The 25521-nt window shown below is 43.2% G+C and overlaps 1 protein-coding gene across 1 annotated transcript; it reads left to right on the top strand.

The window, feature by feature from the left end:
• The first annotated feature begins 3142 nt into the window (after window positions 1–3142).
• Window positions 3143–6626, top strand: LOC103091821 (transcriptional regulator Myc-1). Its single transcript, XM_032973991.2, has 3 exons — window positions 3143–3232; window positions 4122–5046; window positions 5267–6626. The coding sequence occupies exons 2-3, from the start codon at window positions 4308–4310 to the stop codon at window positions 5962–5964; spliced, it is 1437 nt and encodes a 478-aa protein (XP_032829882.1). The 5' UTR covers window positions 3143–3232; window positions 4122–4307; the 3' UTR covers window positions 5965–6626.
• The last annotated feature ends 18895 nt before the right edge of the window (window positions 6627–25521 follow it).

Here is a 25521-nt window from a genome sequence, read left to right as displayed (position 1 = left end):
TACGTTCGTCAATAACCCTAACCCTTAAAAATATAAAATAACCAAAGTTTAAGTCAATGGGCCTTTTTATGCGAAAGGCTGCCCATACAGTTTTCCGAGTTAACGTCAATAGTTCTGCCTCTGTACATATCCAGTGGACAATCTTTGGCTTTGTTAGCTTTGTCTTTATTGCAACCTAAAATGTCATACAATTAAACGATTAATATATTTAAACAATGTTGAGACGACACGTCATGAATTTTGACTTCAAACTTTCGTAACTGCAGGAATTCATATTCTTGGCTCTTTCGGTAAAGTCACGTAGATAGAAAATAAAAATAAATTAAAATTAAATTAAAATGAAAAATAAAAGCAAAAAAACCACGACGTTTCGATCGCAACAAAAGCGGTCTTCATCAGACGCAGGGAAAAAAAGACCGCTTGTGTTGCGATCAAAAAATTCGTGGTTTTTTTTGCTTTTATTTTTACGTATTTTTTTATTTAAATTTGTTTATTTTCCATCTAAGTTACTTTACCGAAATGACCAAGAATACGACACGTCATATTAATTGTACAGTTCTGAGTAAATTACATACAATACCATAATCAAGTACAGTTATATCAAGTGCGTTAAATAATACATTTACACAAGTACTTGAAATGTAATAATTTTGGCCAATGTGAGGTCTCTTGGAGGCGGTGAATTGTAATTGTGCTATACTTTGGCGCAAAGGCCACCCCACGCGAACATGTTTTAAGCCATGCTCACCCATAGTTTCCCATCAAAGAGTAACATATTCTGCCACCAACGACCACAACACACACACGAAATGCAATGCTGTTTCCGATTGACTGTTCGGTATTCAAAATAACGAGGAAGTGGCTTGAATTATTAATAACACTCGAACAAATGTTTGCGTGAGTCACCTCCGCTCTTTTTGCAGCCAGAAACCGCTCTGGAGATGTTGGTGGTACCCATTGTGGCCGGTAGATGGCGAGAATTTGGGCCAAAAAGTTGAACTTTGAAACTGATTTTTATTAATGGGCTTTCTCCCAAAAGTAGATCAGACGAGGATATTTAACTGCATTTTACGCTACGTTACATTGTGCATCGAAAATGGAGATATTACACTGAACTTGCCCGTCTTTAATTGTGTTGGGCGGTTGTGTTTATTTGCGAGGGATGGCTTGGGAAGCCTGCAGAGCAGTGGATGGAGCGCGCCTCAATTTGATTAAACAATAGGCTTTACCACTAATACAGGTGCTATGATGATATTGATGCTGTACACAGATATGACTCGATTAAACTATCTTGTCTTTACCCTTTTGTTTTGTCGGTAAAGTCACGTAGAAAGAAAATAAATAATGGAATACACGAAGTTTCGATTGCAAAACAAGCAACCGTCATCAGATGTGAAGGAATGCTAAATTTGAAAGTTAAGTCTGAGAAATTGGAAGTTTGAACAAATAGTAAACGGCAGAGGGAGAGAAATTGGAAGTTTAATAAAGAGAGAGAGAGACCAGTTAGAATTGGTGTTAATATACACTGGTGCTTGGTGTGTGCTTGCTCCACCACTCGCACGCGCTTCTATCGCCAATTAATTAGCACATGAGCCGACGGCATTTACATGTCAACAGCTGCCATTAACGTTTCAGTGGCTCGCACGTGCGGTGCCGCTGTAACTATGCATTAAGCTAATTTAGTCGGGGGATGCCGCGTTGGCAGTGGTGCACGAGCACCTGGAAGTAACAATAGGCCGTGGATATTTCGGGGCCCATCTCTAATGTTAATTTTGAAGCTTTCGTGACCGCAGGGATCCCCTACTCTTTGGTTCTTTCGGTAAAGTCACGTAGTTAGAAATAAAATGAAATAAATCACGACGTTTCGATCGCAACACATTTTATTTCTAACTACGTGACTTTACCGACAGAAACCAAAGAGTTTGCCCATCTCTAATGTTGCGTCCGTGATGATTGTTGCGTCGAAGTTTTGTTTTTCCGTGACTAATTTTTCATTTGAACGAGGTATATCACATAATTGTAAATTCGCGTTTCACTTGCAACTGTTTAATAAATTGTATATATTTTTTAAATGAAATGAACCGTAGCAGTGGGTGCACGTTTCATACAATTTGTCATCATTTTCTGGATTAAAAAATGTATTAAAGTTAATCCCTGGCATTTGCATCCGACTCCGCCCACATGCAAATATAGGCCACGCCCATTTGGCTAAGCGCCGCCCGCCTCCCATCCCGCCCCCCCGGCCCCCCACCTCGCCCCCCCCGGCCCCCCCGGCCCCCCACCCCGCCCACCCGGCCCCCCACCATCGCGCACTTCAGCAAACGACGGAAACCTTGCGCACAAAATACGCGGGTTGTTCCTTTTATGTTTCTGGGCGCGCATTAAAACACAAACACCGCGTGACGCTTCGTGTCCGTGATAATGAATTAAGTATATTTAATACATTCAGGGCATTGAGTTAAAACACAAGCGGGTGGGGTAGTGTGAAGAGGATGTGGATTTTTTTTTGGTGTACGGTTTAACGTGTGTGAATCAAAGGGCCAAGTAAAACTGCACGTGAAGAAAATTTGGTGGATGTCCCATGTACTGAAACGTTAAAGTGTAATGCGAAACAACTTTACAGCGTGGGGGGGGGGGGAATGCCACCACCAACCCCCCACTTTCCCTCACAATCCATACCCCTGCCTCGCCCCCACTACAACGCGGCGGTTGGTCCGCATTTTTGGCGGGAAAACCAACACCCCACCCCCTTCACCCGCCCTCCCTCCTACATGCCCCTCCCCCCCCCTCTTGCCCTCCACCCCGCACGCGCCGCCTTTCCACCCGTCGCACAAAGCAAGGCGCGCGCACGACACCGCCAGGGAGCGACGGAAAGAAGAAAAAGGAGGGGGGGGCGCGTCTTCCCCGTGTGGGCGTGGTCCCCGTGTGGGCGTGTTTCCCCGTGTGGGCGTGTTTCCTCGTCCCCCCCCTCTCTTCCTCGGCCGGGCACCACCACCGCCGCCTCGACAACTCTCACTGCGAGCGAGGGGTTCCCTCCCACCCACCCCTCCCCCTCCACCCCACCCCTCCACCCCTCCCCCCACCCCACCCATCCCCCACTCTCTCTGTCTCGCGCTATCCCTCCCCCCCCACCGCTCTCCCCTTATCAGGACCGCGCGCGCCCTCCCTCGCGCCACTCCGCATTTTGCTCTCTCGTTCGCAGCTGCTGCTGCCGCCGGCGCTGCTGTTGCAGGTAAACCTCCTGTTCCACCACCACCGCCAGCAGCCACCACCAATGCTTTATTAACTACACTTCAAGCGAACTTTGTTCGCTACAGCGTACGGGGCGATGTTGTTGAAGGAGTTAAACTTGCTTATCCGTAACTCCCCCCCCCCCCCCAACACACACTTTTACGCATGGGCGCTGTAGCTTCATTCATTCACAATTAATTTTTGGAGACACCGGTGGCTACTGAAGCGAGAAGCGAACTTCTGTAATGAGTTTGTGGGTTTATTTCGGGGAGAGGGCTTTTTTGTTTTTGGCAGAACTTGTAGCATTTAACTGGTTCGGGTTTATTTGTTTGGTTGTGTATCAACAATTGTGTATCGAAGTGCGCTGATAGTGTTGCGTTTTGAGTCTTACAGCAGGTGTTGCAGTGTGCTTCAGCGGTTAAGATTGTTTAACTGTGCGCAATTACAGCATTGTGGTGCGATTAATCCGTTTTACGTTCCTGTTTTCCAACTCTACTGTACACTTTATTTTTAAATACTGTATTCGCGTGCGAGACGCGGCTCGCTGAATTTGGGCAGTCTGTAACTTTATCGCTTGCAGTCCTCCGATTAAGGCAACTTTTGACTTTAAACGAATCTTTTTTTTTAAAGATGTGTAAAGCGCTGGAGTTACTTTAGAACTGTTCACTTTCCTAAAATCTCGCACGATCGCGTAGACACGTGTGTTGTGTTTTTTTAAAAATTTTAAAACCCACTTACGAATGGGGCGGGCGGGCAGCGAACGTGGCGGAAATGAATGAAATTGAAATGTGAATTATTAACAGCATGACTTATTGAGTGACGTTTGCTCGCTTTGTTAACGACGCCGCTTCCTTTTTTTATTGTTGCTTTTTGTTGTTATTGTTGTACAGGAGAGCCCCGGCCCCCTGCAGAAGAATTGAAAGCGACGCATCGACAAGGAGGGTGGAATCTAAACCCCTCCCCGCCACCACACGGCCGGCCATCGTGCGGCGTGTTGCATAACGAAAGTAGCAGCAGCACGTGTCCACGTGTGGGCACAGAAGGGCGGGCGAGGGTGTTGCTGTTGATAAACTTCGATGCCGGGTGCAGCCCCAGCCCCGCACGCGATGGCTGCCGGCAGGGATTACGAGTTCGACTCCTACAAGCCCTTCTTCTACGACGAGGACTGCGCCTGGGACTTCTACCAGTCCACGGCACCCAGCGAGGACATTTGGAAAAAGTTCGAGCTCCTGCCCACGCCGCCCCTGTCGCCCAACAGGGCGAACTCGATGCTGTTGCTGCCCTCGGGCGATCCGTCCTACGATGACACCACCGACTTGCTGGACGATGAAATCGAGAGCCGCAGCGTCCTCTTGGACCCCATCTGCGACTACGGCAGCGGGCGAAGCCGCATGAAAGCCGTGGTGCTGCAGGACTGCATGTGGAGCGGCTTCTCGGCCAGGGCCACGCTGGAGAAGTTCGTGACCGAGAAGCTGGCCGCCAAGAAGTTCGGAGGCCTCCCCAGCAGCGCCGGCGTGTCTCTGCTCTCCACGTGCCTGCCCGCGGTCTCCTGTGCCGTGCCCCGGGAGCTGAGTTCCGGCGGCGGGAGCCCGGGGGAGGGCGGCTGCGCGGGGGTCGGCGGAGCGGGGCCCTGCTCCGCCTCGCTCGTGGTGACCTCGGCTGTGGTGGACCCTGCGGAGATGCTGCCCTTCGGGCCGGGAGGGCAGCACCTGCCGGCCGAGGGGCAGAGCCAGGGGGACGACGAGGAGGAGGAGGATGGGGAGACGACCGAGAACGGGGTGATGTCTCCCGGCAACGAGACCCCAAGCGATTCCGGTAAGACTTGAGCAGGCTTGCACGGTGTTATGCGTGTTTATTCAATCGTACTTGGCTTGTTCGTCTTCGTTTTACAACATAAGTTGTTAAGCTAACTGCATGCATGTTGCGTGTACTTGCACCGTTTTCAACAGGTTGTGTACCTGTGCAGTTTAGGTTAAAATGTTGGCTTTTTCTACATTGCGTTGCTGATGTGTACATTTTTTTTTGCCTACTGCAGATGATGACGACGATGATGACGACGAGGATGAGGAGGAGGAAGATGAAGAGATTGACGTTGTGACCGTGGAGAAGAGGGGCCCCGCCAAAAAGAGCGTGGCGGTACGCACCGTGTACAACACAAACACGGCCCGCCAGTATAACCAGCAGCAGCAGCAGCGGTCTGCCCCAGCCTACACATCGCGTGGCCACATCCCGCCCGTGCACCAGCAGCACAACTACGCCGCTCCCTCGCCGCCTCCGTGCAAAGTGGAGAATCCCCCGGCTGCCAAACGCTTCCGCCCCGACGTGCACCCCGCTGTTGCCCCAACGCCGCCCCCGGTGGCACGCGGACCTACGCAGAGCCGGGGCGGTTCCAGTTCGGCCAGCTCCTCCCGTGCCAACTCGACGGGGTGCGGCAGCCCTCGGAGCTCCGACTCGGAGGACCAGGACAAGCGGCGCACGCACAACATCCTTGAGCGGCAGCGGCGTAACGACCTCAAGAACAGCTTCTTCTGGCTGCGTGATCACATCCCTGAGTTGGCGCACAACGACAAGGCAGCCAAGGTGCAGATCCTGAAAAAAGCGATGGAATACTCACGCACCCTGCAGCGTCAAGAGAAAAAACTCGAGGCGGAGAAACGACAGCAGCAAATTCGACATCAGGAGCTACTGAAGAGGCTGGAAATCCTGAGGAACTCAAAGACCAAGCGGTCTTGATTTGCATCTTGTTTAAAAAACTTTAAACCAAAAATAACTTTTGTTTTGATATTGGACTAAAGCCTCTGGCAACCAGCACAGTTTAGCCACTTTGCTATTTAGTGATTTTGTATCCACTGTGACCTCGTTTGCAACATGATGCCTTTGAATATTTGACTGCCAAGGTTTGAGTTGATGGGAATGGTAGTTGTACCTCAATAGACATTTCTGCACAAATGATGCCTCAATGTGGCAAAGACTGCCATTAATGCTGTTTCATGGCGATTTTTCATTTTTGTTATTTTCAATTTTTTTTAAATTGCTTTTTACAATAAAACTAGCCTTTGATTTTTTTATATTTTCATATAAAACATGGAAAATGTAGGCACCAAAAGTTGCTATATAATTACCCAGGGTTTTTGTAAGATTTAGCACGAGTAACTTTTTGTACAAAGTTGTACATGTCAATAGTGCAAAAGTTATATTTAGTAACCTTTTTTGAATGTCCTTAAAACATGGGTTTTCTTGCTTACTTTGCATTGCTAATGAACTTGGTCTTTTTGCAGTTGGCGTTTAGCTCAAAGCGAGCTTAACGGCTGTAAAGCGTTCATTACAGCACTTTATATACCTCAGTATATATTTTTTTCTTATTGGAACATGTAAATAAAGCCCATAAGACACAAGTGCCTCATGCATTCTTGTTTTGTACACTTGCCTTCACTTACAAATGCATGATACAAAACGGATATTACCAAGTTGCATGTGTAGGCATACATTTCAGATGCCAGTATCGATCTGCATCAAATTCTATCAAATCTTAGCTCTTGCTAAACGTGTCCTACTTCGGGATATTGGGTTATTTTTTATTTAAGTGGATTTTGAGAACTTTAACCATTACCTCCATGCCATTTTTAAACAGTATTTTCAATATGCCAGCCATCTTAAATCCAATGGCTGTAAAGCCTGCTTGGCTCCTGAGATGCCGTTTTATGCAAAGTTCACACCATGCTAAAATGTGCATGGCTAACAATGGTATGGATATGACATTTGAAATTGCCTATGGGGAGGCAATAACCATCACTATCTGCCTTGATATCCTTGCAATGGTTACTTGAACATTTTAAAAAAACGAACTGCACAAAGAGCCTGTGGGCATATTGCACGGTTACATTTAAGCCCACGTTGAGCTACCCTGGAGCAATGGAAAGGTCATGACACTTGGAGCACAGGAAGGATTTTTGACTTTGGCTAGTGACCTTCCACCTTTTACAAGTTGCCTGCATTACAGCACATTTAAACATGCAGATGTTGAATGGCTTCCAGAAACTGCTGGGCTTGGCCATATGAATATCCAGTCATTAAAATGACTTGACTGGTGAAAGCAGGATGGGGTTTTTTGTTTTAAGTAGATCCTTTGAGCATGTACATCTGAAACATGCATCTAAATGAAAAACCGCAAGTTTTTCTTAGATGTGGCAATTGTAGTATCAATAATGAAACTGCAGCTATGGTGGGGGGGGAGGGGGTAGTTTCTAGTTTTTTTTTAGTATTTGATATTACAAAGCACCACATTAACATCGCCGATCTTAAGTTGGGGACCAATTGCAATCCCAGCACTGCTGGTGGATTTTTAGAGCGCATTAACCGCCACATTCAAAGCCCAAGCTATTGCATCCCTCGCGTGCACACGCAACTACGTGTGCCCATTCCAGGGCAGATTACCTTGGCACTGAATGCGTAAGGCTTCTGGGTGCATAATGAAAGGATTACAGTAGTTTGGCTTTGGTGGTTCGCTTTGATTCGTCCAAGTGGGTTATTTGATACTTGGTGTGTGTGATCCAAGAAGGGAATGCTTACCAAAGTTTACGAAAGAGATTCCAGACTTTGTCTTTTGATGTATTTGCAACTCCACTTTTCTACAGGTGTGAATCAGAAGGTAGTGTTGCATAAAAAAAAAACAATTAGTGTAACATCACGATCTTTTCAACTTGAAGAATGCTTGCTCCAAAGAATTTCTCACTGATGTTTACGAAGTAAAACGTTGGTCAATTACAATGCTACTGTGAATATATAGTGACAAAATACTCATGTGCGTTTCGTATTGCAAGTTTCCAAAGTTTGCTTTGTAGACATTGTGACTTATTCCATGGAGAAATTCAAGTTTCACAAAGTAGAAAATCTTAATGTACAGCATGTATTTGCAATCATAAGCTAGGTCATTTTCAAATTGTCAAATTATATGAACAAATGTGTCGAATTAGTGCAGAGAACGTAACATGATCATGTTCCTTTTATAGGGAAGTTTCCGTGAGTCTCAGAATTGCTGGATACTACCTGAGATGTTTGGCCAAGTACTCCCAGCATTTATAGCCAAAAGCAATGTTAATTCGTATGGTTTTCTATCTGTTTTCATTATGAATATATATCTGATTTGCATTTGTTCCTTACAAACAATTATAATTAATGCTACCAGGTGGTTGATTCCATGGTGGAGGAGGTTCAGAACCGGTTCAGTCAGTTACACATCTCAATCAAGTTTTCTTTAATTCACAAAACTGCCTTCAAATCTAAAAATAGATATCAAATTGGAGACGTTTCGGACAAAGGCTCTTAAAATGATTAATGTTTGCAAGGAACAAATGCAAATATATATTCAAAATAGCAAACAGCACACACCATATACATTTGCATTGCTGTAGGCTATGAATGCTGGGAGAACTTGACCAAACATGTCAGGTAGGACCCAGCAATCTTGAGACTCGCTGATACTTCCCGAGAAAAGGAACACGATTAATTTAACGTTATCACTGCACACATGTATGAATAAAATAAGGTTGATTCTTAAATAGGATTGAATTACTGTATCATGGGCTTATTTTTGGTGTGCTTAAATTTATTAATCGATACATAGTTACACCTCTAACAATCGGCACACATCAGCCATCTCTCACGATCCTGCGATGCAATAATCCATCAAGCACCTCCACACAAACTGATATCATTGCTCCATCTCCACAGTGGATGACATTCTAATATACATAATTAGGCCTCTTTTCTCCGAGATGCATTTGTCCCATCATTCTTAAAACATGTTGAGATGCAGTTTAATTTAAAAGAAATGGTAACCAACCTAAAATTCATGGAAAACCTTGAAAAACATGTAGGAAAAAATATAAAGGAAAACATACCTTTTTAGATTGTTAAATAAATAGCGTAATTTTGTTAATTAACCTTTTAATATTGCCCCCAAGTCTCTGCCTACCTTAATTATATCGGATTACTCAAGCACACACCACAGCCACAAGAACAGTCACAAACTCCGTACGTTTGACCTTATGTTGATAGGTGGGAAGCCACATTTATCAAGTACACGTGCTTCCAGCTAAAATGTCATGGGAAATCTACATAAGAGTTTACCACTCGTTTGTACATATTATCCCATGGTGCAAAATTACCCACACCCAGTTTAAACCCTGTTGAGATGTCTCCAGCTCATTATACCCCTGGCCATACTCCTATGATCCCCGAGGGGCTTTACATCCGGATGCAGGTTTCTTGAGCTTCTTGTTCATCTAAGGCAGAGTTTCTCAACTGGTTGCATTAACGCCACGTGCAGAACTTTGCCCTTTCTGTGGCAATATGTAAAAAATGGTGCGCAGAATGTCGCTAATCCAGCAGTGGATTGATCAAGACTGCTACAGATGATGACTATATTTGATATTCAAATGCCCTCACTCTGCCACTATTGCCTAAACAGGTAAAATACACAATATAGTATTCTCATTGGGCTTGTCTTGTGATTTGTGTTCATGTACAGGCCCTTTATGTTAATTCACTGCTGGATGAGGGTTGGTTAATCGAAGTCGGTGAAGGCAGGGCGCATAGACGTACGGGAACAAGTTATTTTGCTGCACATCCATCTCATGTATGTCTGCTTCGCGCCCAAGATCTAACGAAATGGGGTGCATTCTGGGTGATTTGGTAAGGGAGGGGGGGGGGTTGAATTTTACTCTGAGAAAACGTGACATTACCGTGAGAATGTGTACTTGTCTCAAAGTATTATCTAAGGGAGCAGGAGCGCGGACTGGCATTTTCTGTAAATCAACAAAATAAACCTAAGTGTCATGCTATAACATTCACGATTACAATATTTAGAGAGCGTTTTAGGATTCCAGTGAGAGCGAGAGAGAGAGCAGCAGCAGCTGACAGGATGCCGACTTGCAATAAAAGCGCTATAATGTTTATTGTTTTCCGTGTTCAATAACTAATGCTAACAACTGTCAATATTGGTAATCATTAAAGTGCATTTACTTTCATTATACAGTTTTGTATTATAATTCGTATTTATGTTGTCGAAATATAAATATAATTGTTTTGCATGCATAATTTCTTTAACTTTTAGTATTTGAAGTCATTATACTTGTCTTTCGTATGATATGCTTGCCGTTACTTCCAAACATGCACCTCTCCAAGCTATAATGCGCACTTTTCAGCTATTGTTAAATTTTCTTTGTCAATGTAAATGTCAATATTTATTTTCCATGTTACAACAGGTACTACAAAGTATTGATATTCACTTGTCTTTATTATACCCCAGATCCTCCTTGCAACATGGATTTTTCTAGGTTATAAAATTAATATCTGCTAATTATATATTTTTGACAGATAATGTATAGCAATTTGTCAATCTTCTCCTCGATAGAAGGCCTCCCCACATCTTACGGCCTTTAGGGTTGTTTAACCATACTTGACCACGCTGGTCATGGCGAGTTAATGAAAGACCAGTTCAGATATCACTCACCCGTTCCTCATATTGGCCATGGCCAGGAATTGAGCTCAGGTTGCTGGGTTAATTGTGCAGTGTGCTATCCACTCTGGCAACACTTCACCTCTATTTGTACGATTCGTGGCAAAAAAAATAAAGAACAGGTACATTCCTTTGAAAGGTATCCGAAAAATAGCCAGATGTTTCAAAACACACATCTCTAGAACTCCCTACAAGACAGAGTGCGCATAAACCCAGTGTGATCTACGCAAGTTCACGGTCACACATCCCAACGAAAGCACTCCTGCGCGGAAAAAAGAAAAAAACAATAAGTGGGGAACCGTTAAACATTTGTCTGCCTTACCCATGAAACAGCCCCTAGTACCCTTACCAGCCCAACATCTGTCCAACGGCTGATTGATCAGTCCACCCAGCCGGCAGATGCAGGAGGCCCTCAGCCACGAAAAGGCGCATGAATGCGGCACTTGTCCGAACGAGAAAGAGGCGCCTGCCAGGACACGGCCCCCTCTAATCCTACTTCCCTGCAAGGCCCCAACATCGCCACGCTGAGTCTCGGTCTGCAGTGACAGAGCGGAGCAGCTGTGCGCTTTTGTGGGAATGCGCTCCCTTGTTGACATTTTCACAGTATTGAGACTCGCAGTGCCAGCTGTGGGTGTCTCGGATTTGAAGGGGCGTGGGGGGGGAGATTTGATTTGTCAGAATATTTTCAGGCTCTTATTTTATTATTTGATCAATGTGAAATATATATTATACAATATCCTGAGAAATCTGAATAGGCTATATAAAAAGCATGCACAGATGAAGCACCATCGTAAAACATATTTTTGGTTTTACATAATGTAATAATTATTTTAAAAAAATACAACCCTTCATCAATCCACCGCTTCATGGTCATGGGGATTGTTTGACCATACTTCACCACTCCGGTTAAACCGGTTGGTGAATGTGGAGGCCCCTGGGCCGCTGATGTTAGTCATGGCTGGAGTTAAACTCAGGTTGCCGAGTTTTTAGTGTACCTTTTAAGATTGCAGGTATTTATGTAATCAGTGGAATTCAGTCCTTGACGCACAGTAAGCTGTTTTTACTATACATATGAGAATTCTACGTCACAAATGACACCAGGGAAGAAAACAAGCAGAAGGTAAAACATCAGATACAAAATATATCTCGTCCACATTACTATCAACAAAAGCAGCAGCTCTTTAAATAGTTAATTGTATCATGAACTTAAAATCAGGTACCTCATTGTTTAACTTCAGCTGTGGTTATTTCGGTAAAGTCACGTAGAATGAGAATAAAATAATAAATTGATAAAATAAAATAACAATACAATTCTCACGACGTTTCGGCCACAACACAAGCGGCCTTCATCAGGTGAAGGGACGAGAGTGTCTGGAGGACAGCGCTGGAGCGAAAAATCCACGCTCAGATCGCGACCTTTAAGCTGTGTGAGAAGAAACAAAGCGCCTTGACAAAGGAATTAGCATAGAATTTAGCATTGAAATAGCTGAGTGATTAGCTTGTGACTGGTCACAGAAATGGCTATGTTAAAGTTAAAGCATACACATCCGCAGAGGCACCCCTTGACAAAGGAATTAGCATAGAATTTAGCATTGAAATAGCTGAGTGATTAGCTTGTGACTGGTCACAGAAATAGCTATGTTAAAGTCAGAGCATACACATTCACAGAGGCACCTAGTACAAATCAAACAGGAGAATTTAGCATTGAAATAACTGAGTGATTAGCTTGTGACTGGTCACAGAAATAGCTATGTTAAAGTCAAAGCCTACACATCCACAGAGGCACCTAGTACATGGACGCCAAAGGGGGCTGTAACAACTCAACTATCATACAGTAAACCGATGTGAGAAAAAACCTAAGTCTGAATTACATCAATATATGGAATGTACTCAATATATTCTTCAATAAGCTGAGCTATTAACAGCAACTGGGTATACACTACACTATATAATGAATACCATATAGTAAACCAATAAAAAACAAAATATAAACTACCTCAATGTTATCAATGAACTCTATATATTCTCCTAATCCCTCAGCTAAATTCTCTTGATATGTAAACCCCTTTGTCAAGGTGCCTTCTCTCAACCAGCTTAAAGGACGCTGCGAATCTTAGCGGCGTTCATTGGAGCTCTGTCGTCCCGACAGTTGTGTTCCTTCACCTGAAGAAGGCTACTTGTGTTGTGGCCGAAACATCGTGAGAATTTTATTGTCTTATTTTATTTCATTATTTTATTCTCATTCTACGTGACTTTACCGAAAGAACCAAAAAAGATTCAGCTGCTTCTTCAAACGTATGCCATTTCAAGACCCACCTGCAGCTTAAAAAAAATCACATTCAACTAAATAATGACGTCTTACTCTTTGGTTCTTTCGGTAATAACGTCTTATTTACAAATCAGATGTGCACTCTCTGATGACATCCTGGAAAAGATAAATTTGAGATGAAGGCCTCAAATCAAACTAAGCTATCGAAAAGTCAAAAAGAGTTGAAATAGTGCTTAGGAAAACCCTCTGAAATGTATACCGTCCATACTAATTACTTAATTACTGTCCGTACAGGTGGCAGCCCATGCTTGAGGGTTTGAAAAAGAGGACTTTATTATATTTTTTTTAAACTTATTTCAGAGACAGAAAAGAGGGGTAGAATGCTACAGAGGAATTGAGGAGGCATTTTCGTCAGATACTTCATGGGGAGACACGGTCATTGGCAGAAGGTTCCTAACTCTATCCACCCTCCACGACCCAATCACCAACTAACGCATACACGCACGCACCGGCGTTATCCCTATGGCCAGAGCTTTTCCTCAGACATACGCTGAGCACCCTAAGTGCAATCTGTCTTCATAACGTCGACACGAAAAAGAAAGTGCCTTCAACAGCAAAGCACGAGGAACCACAAAGCATGCTTTGCATGTCACGATGACATTTTTTTTTCCTGCACACACAGGCGTATACAGTATTCGACAATGTACTGCCACAGTTGCTCATCCCCGTCAGCTGGAATTTTCTGGGCATGCACTGACTCTTGCCATCCGACTTGAGGCGCCAGTGAAAGAATAGGACCTTTGAAACATGTCTAATTTCTGTCCACGCGTAAGCCCCCCCCCCCCGCCGCCCCGCATTTAATTGAGTTATTGACGCAACCAAATGAATTAATGATGCTTAGTGTGGCCCGCGCGAGAAACACCATTCCGCGGTGCCATGAAATCGCAGGCACCGCCGGTGGAAGGGCTTCCGCTCGAGGAAACTATAGAGAGCTCCCTATCGAGGGTGTTTTGGCCTTCTCTTCCACGCAAGCCAGACGTCTTAGAAGAGGTAGGACTACCCAGACTTTAACTCACCACACACGACCTGCTGCCGGTCGACTAACTGTGGTTGTGCTGCACGAAGACAACAAACTTTGTCCCCACTGCTTTAACTGGCGCGCTGGGAAGTCTAACCGGCGACCTCTGGATTCCAGGTCCAGTGCGTTGGCCGTTTCACCGCAGCGGCATCCCCAGCACTCGCGAAGGCTGCATTCAATGTGCCGGTGAGGCATGCTCGCCATGCCGAGGAAACCGGGCACATTCATCTCAGCTATGGGTCGTGCCGAGAGCACGTCGAGACAGGAAACCCTGGCAGACGGACAGCGGTGCGCGCGTTTTATGTGAACGAACATGTCGCGAATGCGGAACTTGTACAGGTCGACCATGAAAGTTTTAATGTAATTGACAGGTGTTTTTTTTTTTACCCAAATATTCCCACGCATTGTAGGTCATCGTGTTTGACCAAACGTGGCTACGTTGGTTAGTGCGGATTGGTTCATGGGGGGGCCTGGGACCAGTTCAGACATCACACGCCACTGATGCTGTTTGGGAATCGAACCAAGGGAACTGAGATTACAGTGAGGGAAAAAAAGTATTTGATCCCCTGCTGATTTTGTACGTTTGCCTACTGACAAAGAAATGATCAGTCTATAATTTTAATGGTAGGTTTATTTGAACAGTGAGAGACAGAATAACAACAAAAAAGTCCAGGAAAACGCATGTCAAAAATGTTATAAATTGATTTGCATTTTAATGAGGGAAATACGTATTTGACCCCCTCTCAATCAGAAAGATTTCTGGCTCCCAGGTGTCTTTTATACAGGTAACGAGCTGAGATTAACATTTTTGACATGCGTTTTTCTGGATTTTTTGTTGTTATTCTGTCTCTCACTGTTCAAATAAACCCACCATTAAAATTTTAGACTGATCATTTCTTTGTCAGTGGGCAAACGTACAAAATCAGCAGGGGAACAAATACTTTTTTCCCTCTGTATACTGCAGTGAGCTAACCGCTGTGCCGTCACATGCTCCCCTGACCATATATACACACAATATGCACAGCATACTCTTTGGTTCTTTCGGTAAAGTCACGTAGGTATAAAATAAAATAAATCACGACGTTTCGGGCGCAACACAAGCGTCCATCATCAGGTGGGAAAGCGATGGTCTGCTGCTGAGGCAGACTGTTTTAAAAGGTTTGAAATGGATGTAGCTCAAGGGTCATAAAGAAGTGGCCGGGGCTAGTGATGTTAATGTGATAAATTAGCATGATGCTAATGTAAGATAGAAGAGCGGCCTCTTAGACCAGGGCACGGCAGTGGCTATGTCAATGTGAGGGATTAGCATGAAGTTAATGTGAGAAATTAGCATGATGTTAATGTGAGAAATTAGCATGTAACTGTCGATAAAAGGAGAAGAGTGGCCTCCTCGACGAGGGAGTGCAACCCGAAGGGTGTCATCAACAGTTCTAGCCATTTAGCAGTGTCACTCCTTGCGGCCTCTTCTCACAGATTCAACACTACGAGTTATGTCCGAATGACGATGCAGCCAATCACCTCTTCACGGTTGCTTTGTAAGAAGTCAACTAATTTGCCCTGTGAAGAAACTCGTCCCTGCCATAGGAATCTGGACTTTAAACCACCTGCTCTACCACAAAATCTGCTCAATAATGCCAATAGTGGTGGACATCACCCTCCGCTTGTTTGAGGAAGCAGAATATTTATTTGAGTCGGGGGATATTTAAGCGAGGCACGATAACCCACTGTAACGAGGTACATAGATAGCTGGTAAACAAAACTGTACGGTAATGTATGTCTTTACTTTATCTGAAGCAAATATGAAAGATCCACACTGCTGCAATTCATATTTACTGTCCAAAATTATTCCGATAACCAAAGTGCCCTGGATGCATCCAATCTCATTAGATGACGAAGCTAAGCATGCCTGAGCCTGGTTAATACATGGAGTGGAGACAATGCAGCTGGGTGGACAGAGACGCTGGTGATTTAATAAATTTGCCAAATGTTTAAACTGTCGTGCTAGAAGACCGAACCGGCGACCTCTGGATTGGAAGTCCAGCGTGCTAAGCATTACACACCACGGCAAAATCCCTCTCGCAAATTAATTTCAATATTGTTGCAAATCAATTTAAATATGTTCAACTGTCATCTAATACAGTATTACATCAAAATGCGGCATCACTACGATGAGCCGTGTTTGTGAAAGGGGATTAACTTAAGCTAAATTGAAGTGTAAACATTTTATCAGTGACATCCATAACGCTGAGCAAATTTGCCCTCGGTGTTTGCACTCCCAACTCTTAAAGGCATTTCTTTCCGCCGACCCAAAGCAAATGTCATAAACATAAGAGGAGTTTAAAGTTCATGCGCTCCTTTTTGCAAGGCCCCATCAAACACAACAACACTTTTAAGTCGTGTATGTAGACCTTGCGTAAACTTGCCTTGACAGGTCAAGGGTGTACGTGAAGGTCTGCGAGGCATCCTTTGAAATCGCATCCGATGCACCAATTAGATGAGACAGTGTTCCTGCCTGACGTTCTGAGACACCCAACACCATGCACAGGTAAAGGTGGGGTCTCGAACGATATCCCTATGAAATGTAGATTACTAAATGTATCACTCGGAAGTTGTTATTAGGCCTGCCGCGGTCATGTGCTCCCAATAGTCACGCATATATTTATAATGACAATGATAGACACCGATTTGCCCATCCACTACTGGACACCTCCCCATGGTGTGCCAGTCAACGGGGTTGTTTTGACCACACCTCACCCATGGTGATCAGTGTGAGTTGGTAAAGGGGGGTGGGGGGGGGCACCCAGGTCTGGTCAAGTTAAAATAAAGGCGACTGTGAGCCTCGTGGTTGCTGTTAACGAATGAGTCTACTTTGGCAAGCACATCCTGTGAATTATTATTTCTTTCACACCAGATTTTTTTGCACGTCCAAGGACGGGTGTGTATTGCAGTAAATCTGAAATATTTAATAGACAAAATTGTTCAGCTCATGATTATTAATGAGGGGGGGGGGGGTTTGCTCCATGTGGAGTGATGTCACACGCTAATAGTTATTGGGGAGGCGGTGCGACATGTGGAGTGACGTCACCCCCTAATTGTTATTGTGGAGGGGTGCGGCATGTGGAGTGATGTCACCCGCTCATGATTATTAATGAGGGGAGGGGTGCGGCATGTGGAGTGCGCGACCTTCTTGTGCGTTAGTGTAAATTTCTACGCGCGCATGAATATTAATGAAGGGGGGGTGGGCCTCTTTTGCAGTGACGTCACGCACGGATGTAGCACTGTGCTGCGTATATTTCTTTTTTACCGTCACTTTCTGTAAATAAACGTCATATTTGAAGCGACTTTGCGTAATACATTTTTTTAATTCAGCTCGACCTACCTCTGCGTTAGTGTAAAAATCCACCCACTCATGAATATTAATGAAGGGGGTCTCATGTGGAGTGACGTCACGCGGAGGGTTGGGCCTCATGTGGAGTGACGTCACGCACAGGACGGACAGACATTTCTGGGTGATTATACAGTAGGTAATTTACCTGTGCTTACAAAAGCACTACAGAGATGCACTTAATAACACAATGCAATGCATTTATATGCATTCAAGTATCTGAATAAAATTACAGCAGTGAAGTGGTGTCGGTGACTGATGAAAAAGGGCGATAAACAATTTAACAGGCGCATCAGGTCAAATTTTATCAAGTAAATGTTTCTACATTGCATTTGGTTACATTCATTGTATTAATATAAATATTCCCTAGATATTTTACCTGATGAAAAATATTCCACGAATTCTTTTTGGGAAAAAAATGGTTGATGAGATTAAAAATAAAACGTTTCATCTCACACATGTTTGATTTGACTGCTCAATCACTTTACGCAGCGGCGGGGCGATAAGCATTTCGTTCAATATTGAGCGAGAGGTAACCCTGATGCTCGTAAAGACTTACTACTGTTTGTCGATGGGTGAAGCGTTCTCTTAAGCACAGTGATATCGCTTTGATAAACTCCGCAGTGCAAAGAAATTAACCATACCATCTGAGGGTGCACAACATTTATAAACATGGCTTCTGAAATTCGAACAATAAAGCGCGTTGTTAATCCGTTACTTTGATGTCTGAACCTTAAGATATTTTGACCTCCATCTCCACGAATGCCCTACTCCGTGTCACCAATAAAATTACATGCAGCTCAGAGTGTGTTTCGTTAAGGGATTAGCAACACAGAGTGGGATGTTCTCCTTTGGTGAGGTAATTCTACACCAGTCATGAGATGTTTTTTTAGCCGATTGTGTTGTTGTTGTTGCTGCTGCTGCATATTTATTCATTACGCTTATTCGCTGTATTTTAATAGACAATTAAATACTGTCGCAGAGCAAACCCATTAGATTACGGTAATATTCACATCTCTTCTCCGCTTAATGTTTTTGCTAAAGGACAGTTCCACGGCTCAAGCTCCCTCCATCCCATCCGATTCCCCTCCCCATCTTCACCTCACCACCCATTCCCTGCGAGAGTTATCGAGCCATTTACTCGGGAAGAACATTTGTGGTGGTTTTTCTGTTGCCTTCCTTCGGGGTGTGTTATTTTTTTAGGTGGCATAACCGTGACAGTTTATCTGTGCGTATAAAGTTGAGTCAAAAGTCAACAGTGTGTGTCCCCGTACTAAAAAAAAAATGTTGGGCACTGCTTATCTTCATTGGTGGCACCGAGTCATTGGTGAAAGTTCCACAGTGCTGTGGCAAGAGCCAGTTTATCCAATAGATACTCGAGCAACCACTATTACTTTCATATAAAGTGTCCCTGAGCAAGCAATTGCAGGGATGCACCTTCATATTTACCGTCACCTAATAAATGTATTGCCACTGTGTCCAATGAGAAGACAGAGCTCCAAATGTGCGAATTCAATTTTAAACACTGTCTTTCGAAATGACTCTCTCACCGCACATACCAGATTATACGACTGTTTAAATAGTTTTACATCTGCTTGATATATCCTTGTATTTAAAATGGTACTTAAATCACAGTTATTTAAGAATTGTATAAAATATCTGAATGACTTCCACAAAAATGTAGAAACTGTAAGATTAAACAATTCTGTTCTCAGGATTATATTCCAGGAATTCTAATCTTGTTTATAACACTATGTAACACAATTTTTGTTATGTTTTAATTGCATATGCCTAAAAGGTATAGAAAATGGCTATTATTCCCCACAAACTTTGCTTTTGTGACCAGGACTTTATGTGAACGAAAGCCACAAATGCACACCACGTGTTCTCATTGAAAATAGGTACATTTCAAAAGATCACTGTCCTGGTCACAAAAGTAAAGTTTGTGGGGAATAATAGCCATTTTCTGTACTTTTAAGGCATAAGCAATTAGAAAATAACACTTCCTACCCAGGAACAAAAAAATGTTACACAGTGTAATTCGATAAACCTGAATCCCAAACAAGCTAAGTTAGTGAACAATTTAACTACAGCGTTCTATTATTTACTAAAATCGGTAATCATGGAGTTAGATATTTACACTTTTGTATGCCAATTATTGTGAGCTATAAGCAAGCGTTCTTGTATTTTAAAGCTGTGTGTCACGAGTGTATGGGGTTGTGTATGCAATATGCGTTCATGTGCGTGGTGTGTATGGTGTGAGAGGTGGACAGTGCAGTTGTTGGTGCACTGCGCTACAAGCCCAGTGACTTGTGTTCGATTCCCAGGCTAATATTAGTGGCAAGTGTTATCAGAGCTTTTCCTCAGTCTGCCCTAGGTCGACTCAGCCTTAAATGAGTACCAGGCATGATGTGTAAATATCAGGACTCGGAAGACAAAGTCGCCCAGGTGTATATCAGCCTTAATAGGCACTTGCTAACAGCACTTGCTCCAGCAGTCCATAAGGCAACATGGGGAATCGCTGTCTTTGGTGTATATGTATTGCCCAGCAATAGTCTCACAACACACACACATTCCTCATGAAATCTGCATTCAATGCACAGGTATACTTTATTACTGTACCTATACTTACTTATACATACAACAAAATTGCTACAAACTATCAGATAAAAACCTTTACGTGTATTTTTTCTTGGAAAATTTGGATTACAGATAAGAATTATAGTGTATGCAGTGCCATTTGTTGATTTTATAAAACTGAAATGATAAACCCAATAACTTATGAGGTTAATACCATCAAACATCCTTATGATCTGTGCAAGTACACAAAACCTCAAACAACCTGTTTAAAAAAAAAACACCTGGCCCCAATTGTCAATACAAAACGGCAATAAATCATCCTGTAATGAATAAACTTCCACCCATCTGTACGTTTGTTGCCACATCTGAATCTTCGCTTATCAAACTCGTAGGCTGATTAATTATTTTTTATTTATTTAAAAAATAAGTAACAATATAAGAATTACATTTTGGAAAATTGTGTGTACGATTATAAATGACTTGCACTCGAGATGAAAGAACTGATAAGGAGACTCAGTGAGATCGGGAAGAACACGTCACTAAAAAGAATGATGGCCAGTGATGGAGTGCCAGCCAAAGGATTCACGTGCCGGAGAGGACGTTCACTGTTGAGATGGAGCAATGAAACGAGCTCATATGCATGAGCTAGATGGGCTTTTATATCAAAAGGAATGTGAGAGATGGCGAAGGTTTGGGAAGGCCTTCACCCAACAGTTAATTGATCAGATCTTCGATGACGATTACTTTATATGAAACGTGTTACCAAAACGAAGGCAATCTGCAGTAAAATATTTAAGTCACATCACAGACTTCAATACCAATTCGTCATGACCAACATACGTTTCTTGTTTCATAGAAGAGGGTGGAATTGTTTTACTTCTGCGGACACTGCTTAATTTCAGCTGGGTCTGTCCGAGTTAGTGACCCAGAACATATTTTCGCATCTGGCACACCACATCCAGTATACCTATTGTTATGGCTGCATATACTCGTCACGTGGCAATTCCCATCTACCAACAACATGAAAAAAAATTCGGTGAGGAATTGAAGCCCTGATTGCGGCTCAAGCTCATGCCTCACGACTCCATAACCCCCTGCAGCATTCAGGCCGAACACTGATGACCCAACTTCTAATTTCAACCTCTCCACAGGGACTTCCGAGAACTCACACCTCCCTGCTCCCTGCTCTCTGCTCCCTGCTCAATGCTCCCGTGCAACAAAATATCTCAGGCTTCCTCCCAGCCAATGCCCTCTGGCTTTAAGGTCAGGTCTCTAAAGCTTCAAGGGCAAGGTATGTAGGATTAATTTATCAATTCATCCTATGGGGCCAACACTGTGCAATTGCTACTTTTTGACGTGTAGTTTAAAGCATGGGCCGTCATGGGTGGGGTGAGATCAGTGCCGGATTTGCCAGGAATTTTCCGATCATCTGTAAGCATGTCAAGCCACTTGCAAGGAAATGTCTTGCAGAAAACTTTGTGTAAAATTGCAAAATGTTCTGTTGTCTGACCCTATTTCTGCCTCTCAATGCAATACCAAACATGTACCATTCCATGCTTATTTGTGCACTACAACTTTTTTTGTTCCATGTTATTTGTCAATTTCCATGTTTGTGTTGCGATCGAAACGTCGTGATATTAGTATTATGTTTCTTCTATCTACGTGGCTTTACCGAAAGACCCATAGAAAATGAAGACAGAGTCGCAGTTAAGAAAGAGAATGCATCCGAGAGGACATTAACTGGGGAGACGGAGTGATGGAATCAGCTTGTACACGGGTGGTAAGCGAATTGTAGCATCGCAGGATCATGAGGGATGGCAACGACTAAGGGAGGCCTTCATTCAGCAGCGGATGGATCATGGTTGATTATGATGATGGGCTGCCAACATACTTATTAACTTGCCAATGCAGTTTTTTTTCAAAAAGGGCATTCATTGTTCCAATTTAGAACTGGTACATCAACACAAGACATCACAACAAAGATATAAATACCTTGGCAAGTATTTTTTGTCAGTCTATAATTTTCCAAACCTATTGACCATCATAAGAAAAAAACTCACAATAGCCTTTAAATACATGCTTTTCTCCTATTCATGACGGTGTAAATTGGGGGGGGGGGGGGCACCTTTGAGGATTCTTCCTGCAGCAGCAGGGACTGAGAGCAAATTGGTGCCTTTTGCTCAAAGCACGCAGACCGCAGATTTATAGTGCCGCTGTGTGAAAGCAGCCAACATTTTTTTTTAAGTTTTAAAATGAGGCTTCAAGCCCTGAGGAGAGAGAGAGAGAGGAAAAAAATGTAACCGCAGTGTCGTTGGCAGTTAGTATACAAAGAAAGCTTTTTGTAGGCATATTTCAACTGTGGAGGCACAACAAATTTAGAATTCACAATGTGAATTTATGGATTGGTTGTGAGTTGATCGTTGCTTTCTCCCAAAATCGCTAGAATGGAGGAAATTCAGCATTCATGAGGCAGCACAAAAGGGGCCCTTTAAAACGTTACCTGCCCTTTTACACGCGGGTTTAACAAAAATATTTTTTTAGTGTTTGGTGAGGCAGCGTGCAGTTCTTTTTAATTTAACAAACTTACCACTGGCAAATTTATTTAGCCTCCTGGTTTTTAGCCAAACCTAATATATTTTCGCGTGGCCCCTTAACAAAATATATATTTTTTAAAAGTTGACATGCCATGGTAACATGTTTCAGACTCAGAACGTGCTTATAAATCGCGCCGTTCTTCGAGGGTTCAAATTGTTAACAATACAAAAACAGCTCTGTAATCCTAAATCATCTTTAACCCATAGTAAATGACACACTGTGTGCGTATGCTGCTTTCAAAATTAATAAACTGGACCACGAGGACCGGCGTTTAAAAAAAAAACTGTCCATTAAAAGTTATTAAAAGTATAATAAAAACTATTAACGTCACAAAATAACAATGTGTGTAATGGGTCATGTTTCTCTTTGGATGTTTTTGTAAGGATCCTGCAATTAATTTGAACATCAATAACAGTGTTGAATGATATATTTCTAACTTTAAGTGGAGGAAATAAGTGGTGAATCTCGATATCGTTTTATACAAAATTAACGATGTTAATAAAATCGAATGTGTTATTAAAACTTAACTTTAATAAGTAGTGATTTAACCACAATCTCTTGTCCGTTGTCACGGATGTCACTGTTATTTAGGGTTTGCAACGTTACAATCTGGTATATTCTATTGTAATAGATATAATGTAATTCAGATATTATAATAAAAAATATATATCTATTTACTAATCTATGTGAGTAATTCTTCTCGCTCCTGCACTCAAGCTCAGTACTTTACATTGCTCCATCTCCGGATATTTTCCTTTCTTTGGCTGTCACTCCGTCTTGACCACCGGCCATCATCCCTTCTAGTGACATGTCCAGGCCAAAGCCCACTCACTGACTTTTATTACTAAGTGGACATATTACTGGCATGTCCACTATATATACAGTAATGTAATACATTTAAAATGTGACATTTTTCTCTTCCTTTATTACACGTGGGTGGCTTTCCCTGCCAAACCAGAAAAAAGACGTGGTGGTTTCTGGGACTAGAAAGAGGGCCGGGGTACTCGCACACACATACGCACAGAGAGATGAAGAAGAAGAAGAAGAAAAAAAGGTTTGATGATTGTAGCTGTCAGACAGCTGGACCCGATGGCGTGTCTCGTGCGGCTTATTGTATCCGACATCTCACGCGGGTCATTCTGTTGTCACCTGCTGCCGATTGAGAGCAGCGTCCCAGCTGCGCTACCATCGCAAAGCCACACGGTGACCGGCAGCGAGCGCGATTGCGACCGCCCTACCCGGAAAGAAGACGCGCGCATTACTCTTGCCACGGCGTTTACGCCTGGGATCACACTCGAGTGTCACCCGGTGACGCAAGGGGCACATCCTGACGGCGATTACCGTCGCGATCATCTGTACGTTCAGCGCGGGCGTACATTTCTCACCGAATATTTTCTGCATCGCTGGAAGACCAGAGGTGGCACGTGGCGAGCAACCACAGCTGTAACAAGAGGAATACTGGATGTGGCGTGCCGGGCGTTTCTATGTTCCGGATTGCCGACCTGGCTGAAATCAATCTCTGGCTGAGGAAGTATTGTTCAGGACGTTGTGAATTAGATATCAGGTGAAGCACTTTGTATGAATGTAAAATATTAACTTCCTTCAAAAGCTATGGGCGTATGTGTACTCTTTGATAGATCCTTTTTTCTCTTTAAAAAGTATTGACATTTGCAGTAGGTATGAAGATGGTAAATGTCGGCGATGACACGTTTTGTAAATTTGCTGATTGATTCACGTAATCAGATGCCACACTTAGTAAACGATTGAAAACGTGTAGAATACATTACACCAGACAGCTGCTGCCTGATGTATTAGGAGCAATGTAACAATAATTCACCTCCAACAACAATTAAATAAATTGTCACGATTCCATGAAAAAAAATGTAGTGTGTTTTGTCTCATTCAGATCCTCGTTTCTCCATCTCATTCGTACAGTTTTGTTCACTTCAGTAGCCTAGCTAGAACATGAGCATAGTCTTTGCACTTCAAATTGAAAATAATCGAGGCCCTCACGTACAGATACATGATTGTGAGGGACATTGTTTTTATCGAATTGAATTGATGAATCGATGGTTCATTACATGCCTGTTGTGTATGCATCATTGAAGCAGTAAGGACACTGCGCTAAGAACCCGAAGACCTGAGTTTCATTCCGGCCAAGGTAAACATCAGTGGGGAGTGAAATCTCAAAACGTCTTCTTCCCCCCTGCCACACCAGCACATTAACTAACTCATATTGGCCAAAATGGTGAAGTATGGTCAACCCCCCCCCCCCCCCCATGATCGATAAGGCACGGAGTGGGCTTCATTTCATCCAGCATGGATTGACAAATGGATATAAAGTTAAGCAGTAGCACTGTGCACATATATATCAATGTATGTGTATGCCTACACATCCATGCATATATTTACCTATAAACTGTATCTCTATGAAACTTTATCGTGGGCGGTTTCTCATACTCCTCTGCTTCCTCCAAAGTCGAGGACTACATTTCCCCAGCTGTCAGTGCTGTTTGTTCCCCTCCCCTGTTCAAGTCCATGCTCAAGGCCTCCCTTTTCCCCCCCTGCCTATGTCTGACCGACTCTATATCGTTTCAAAATAAATATGCCTGCTGTGGTTTTCACACCTGATGATGATTGCTTGTGCTGCAGTCGAAACGTCGTGAGAATTTCATTGTTTTATATTTTTATTCTTTTATTGTTTCCCTTCTACGTGACTTTACCGAAAGAACCAAGAATATAAATATGCCTGCTGTTTGTCGAAAGTGTCTTGAGATCAGTGCCGGATTATCCTAGTAGCAAAAGTAGAAACATATGCTACGGGCCCCGCACTTTCAAGGGCCCCGCGCTAAACGCTTTCAAGC

This window comes from Petromyzon marinus, chromosome 3 (genome assembly GCF_048934315.1).
Source record: "Petromyzon marinus isolate PM22_M1 ecotype Great Lakes invasive population chromosome 3, UKy_Petmar_22M1.pri1.0, whole genome shotgun sequence".
Taxonomy (NCBI): Eukaryota; Metazoa; Chordata; class Hyperoartia; order Petromyzontiformes; family Petromyzontidae; genus Petromyzon; species Petromyzon marinus.
This window is presented reverse-complemented; position numbering and strand designations above follow the sequence as displayed.

Bases quoted from the DNA above. Each gene is read 5' to 3' on its own strand.
- LOC103091821 (XM_032973991.2), top strand. From the start codon at position 4,308: ATGCCGGGTGCAGCCCCAGCCCCGCACGCGATGGCTGCCGGCAGGGAT. The intron at 5,047-5,266 runs GTAAGACTTGAG...TGCCTACTGCAG, and splicing joins CGAGACCCCAAGCGATTCCG to ATGATGACGACGATGATGAC.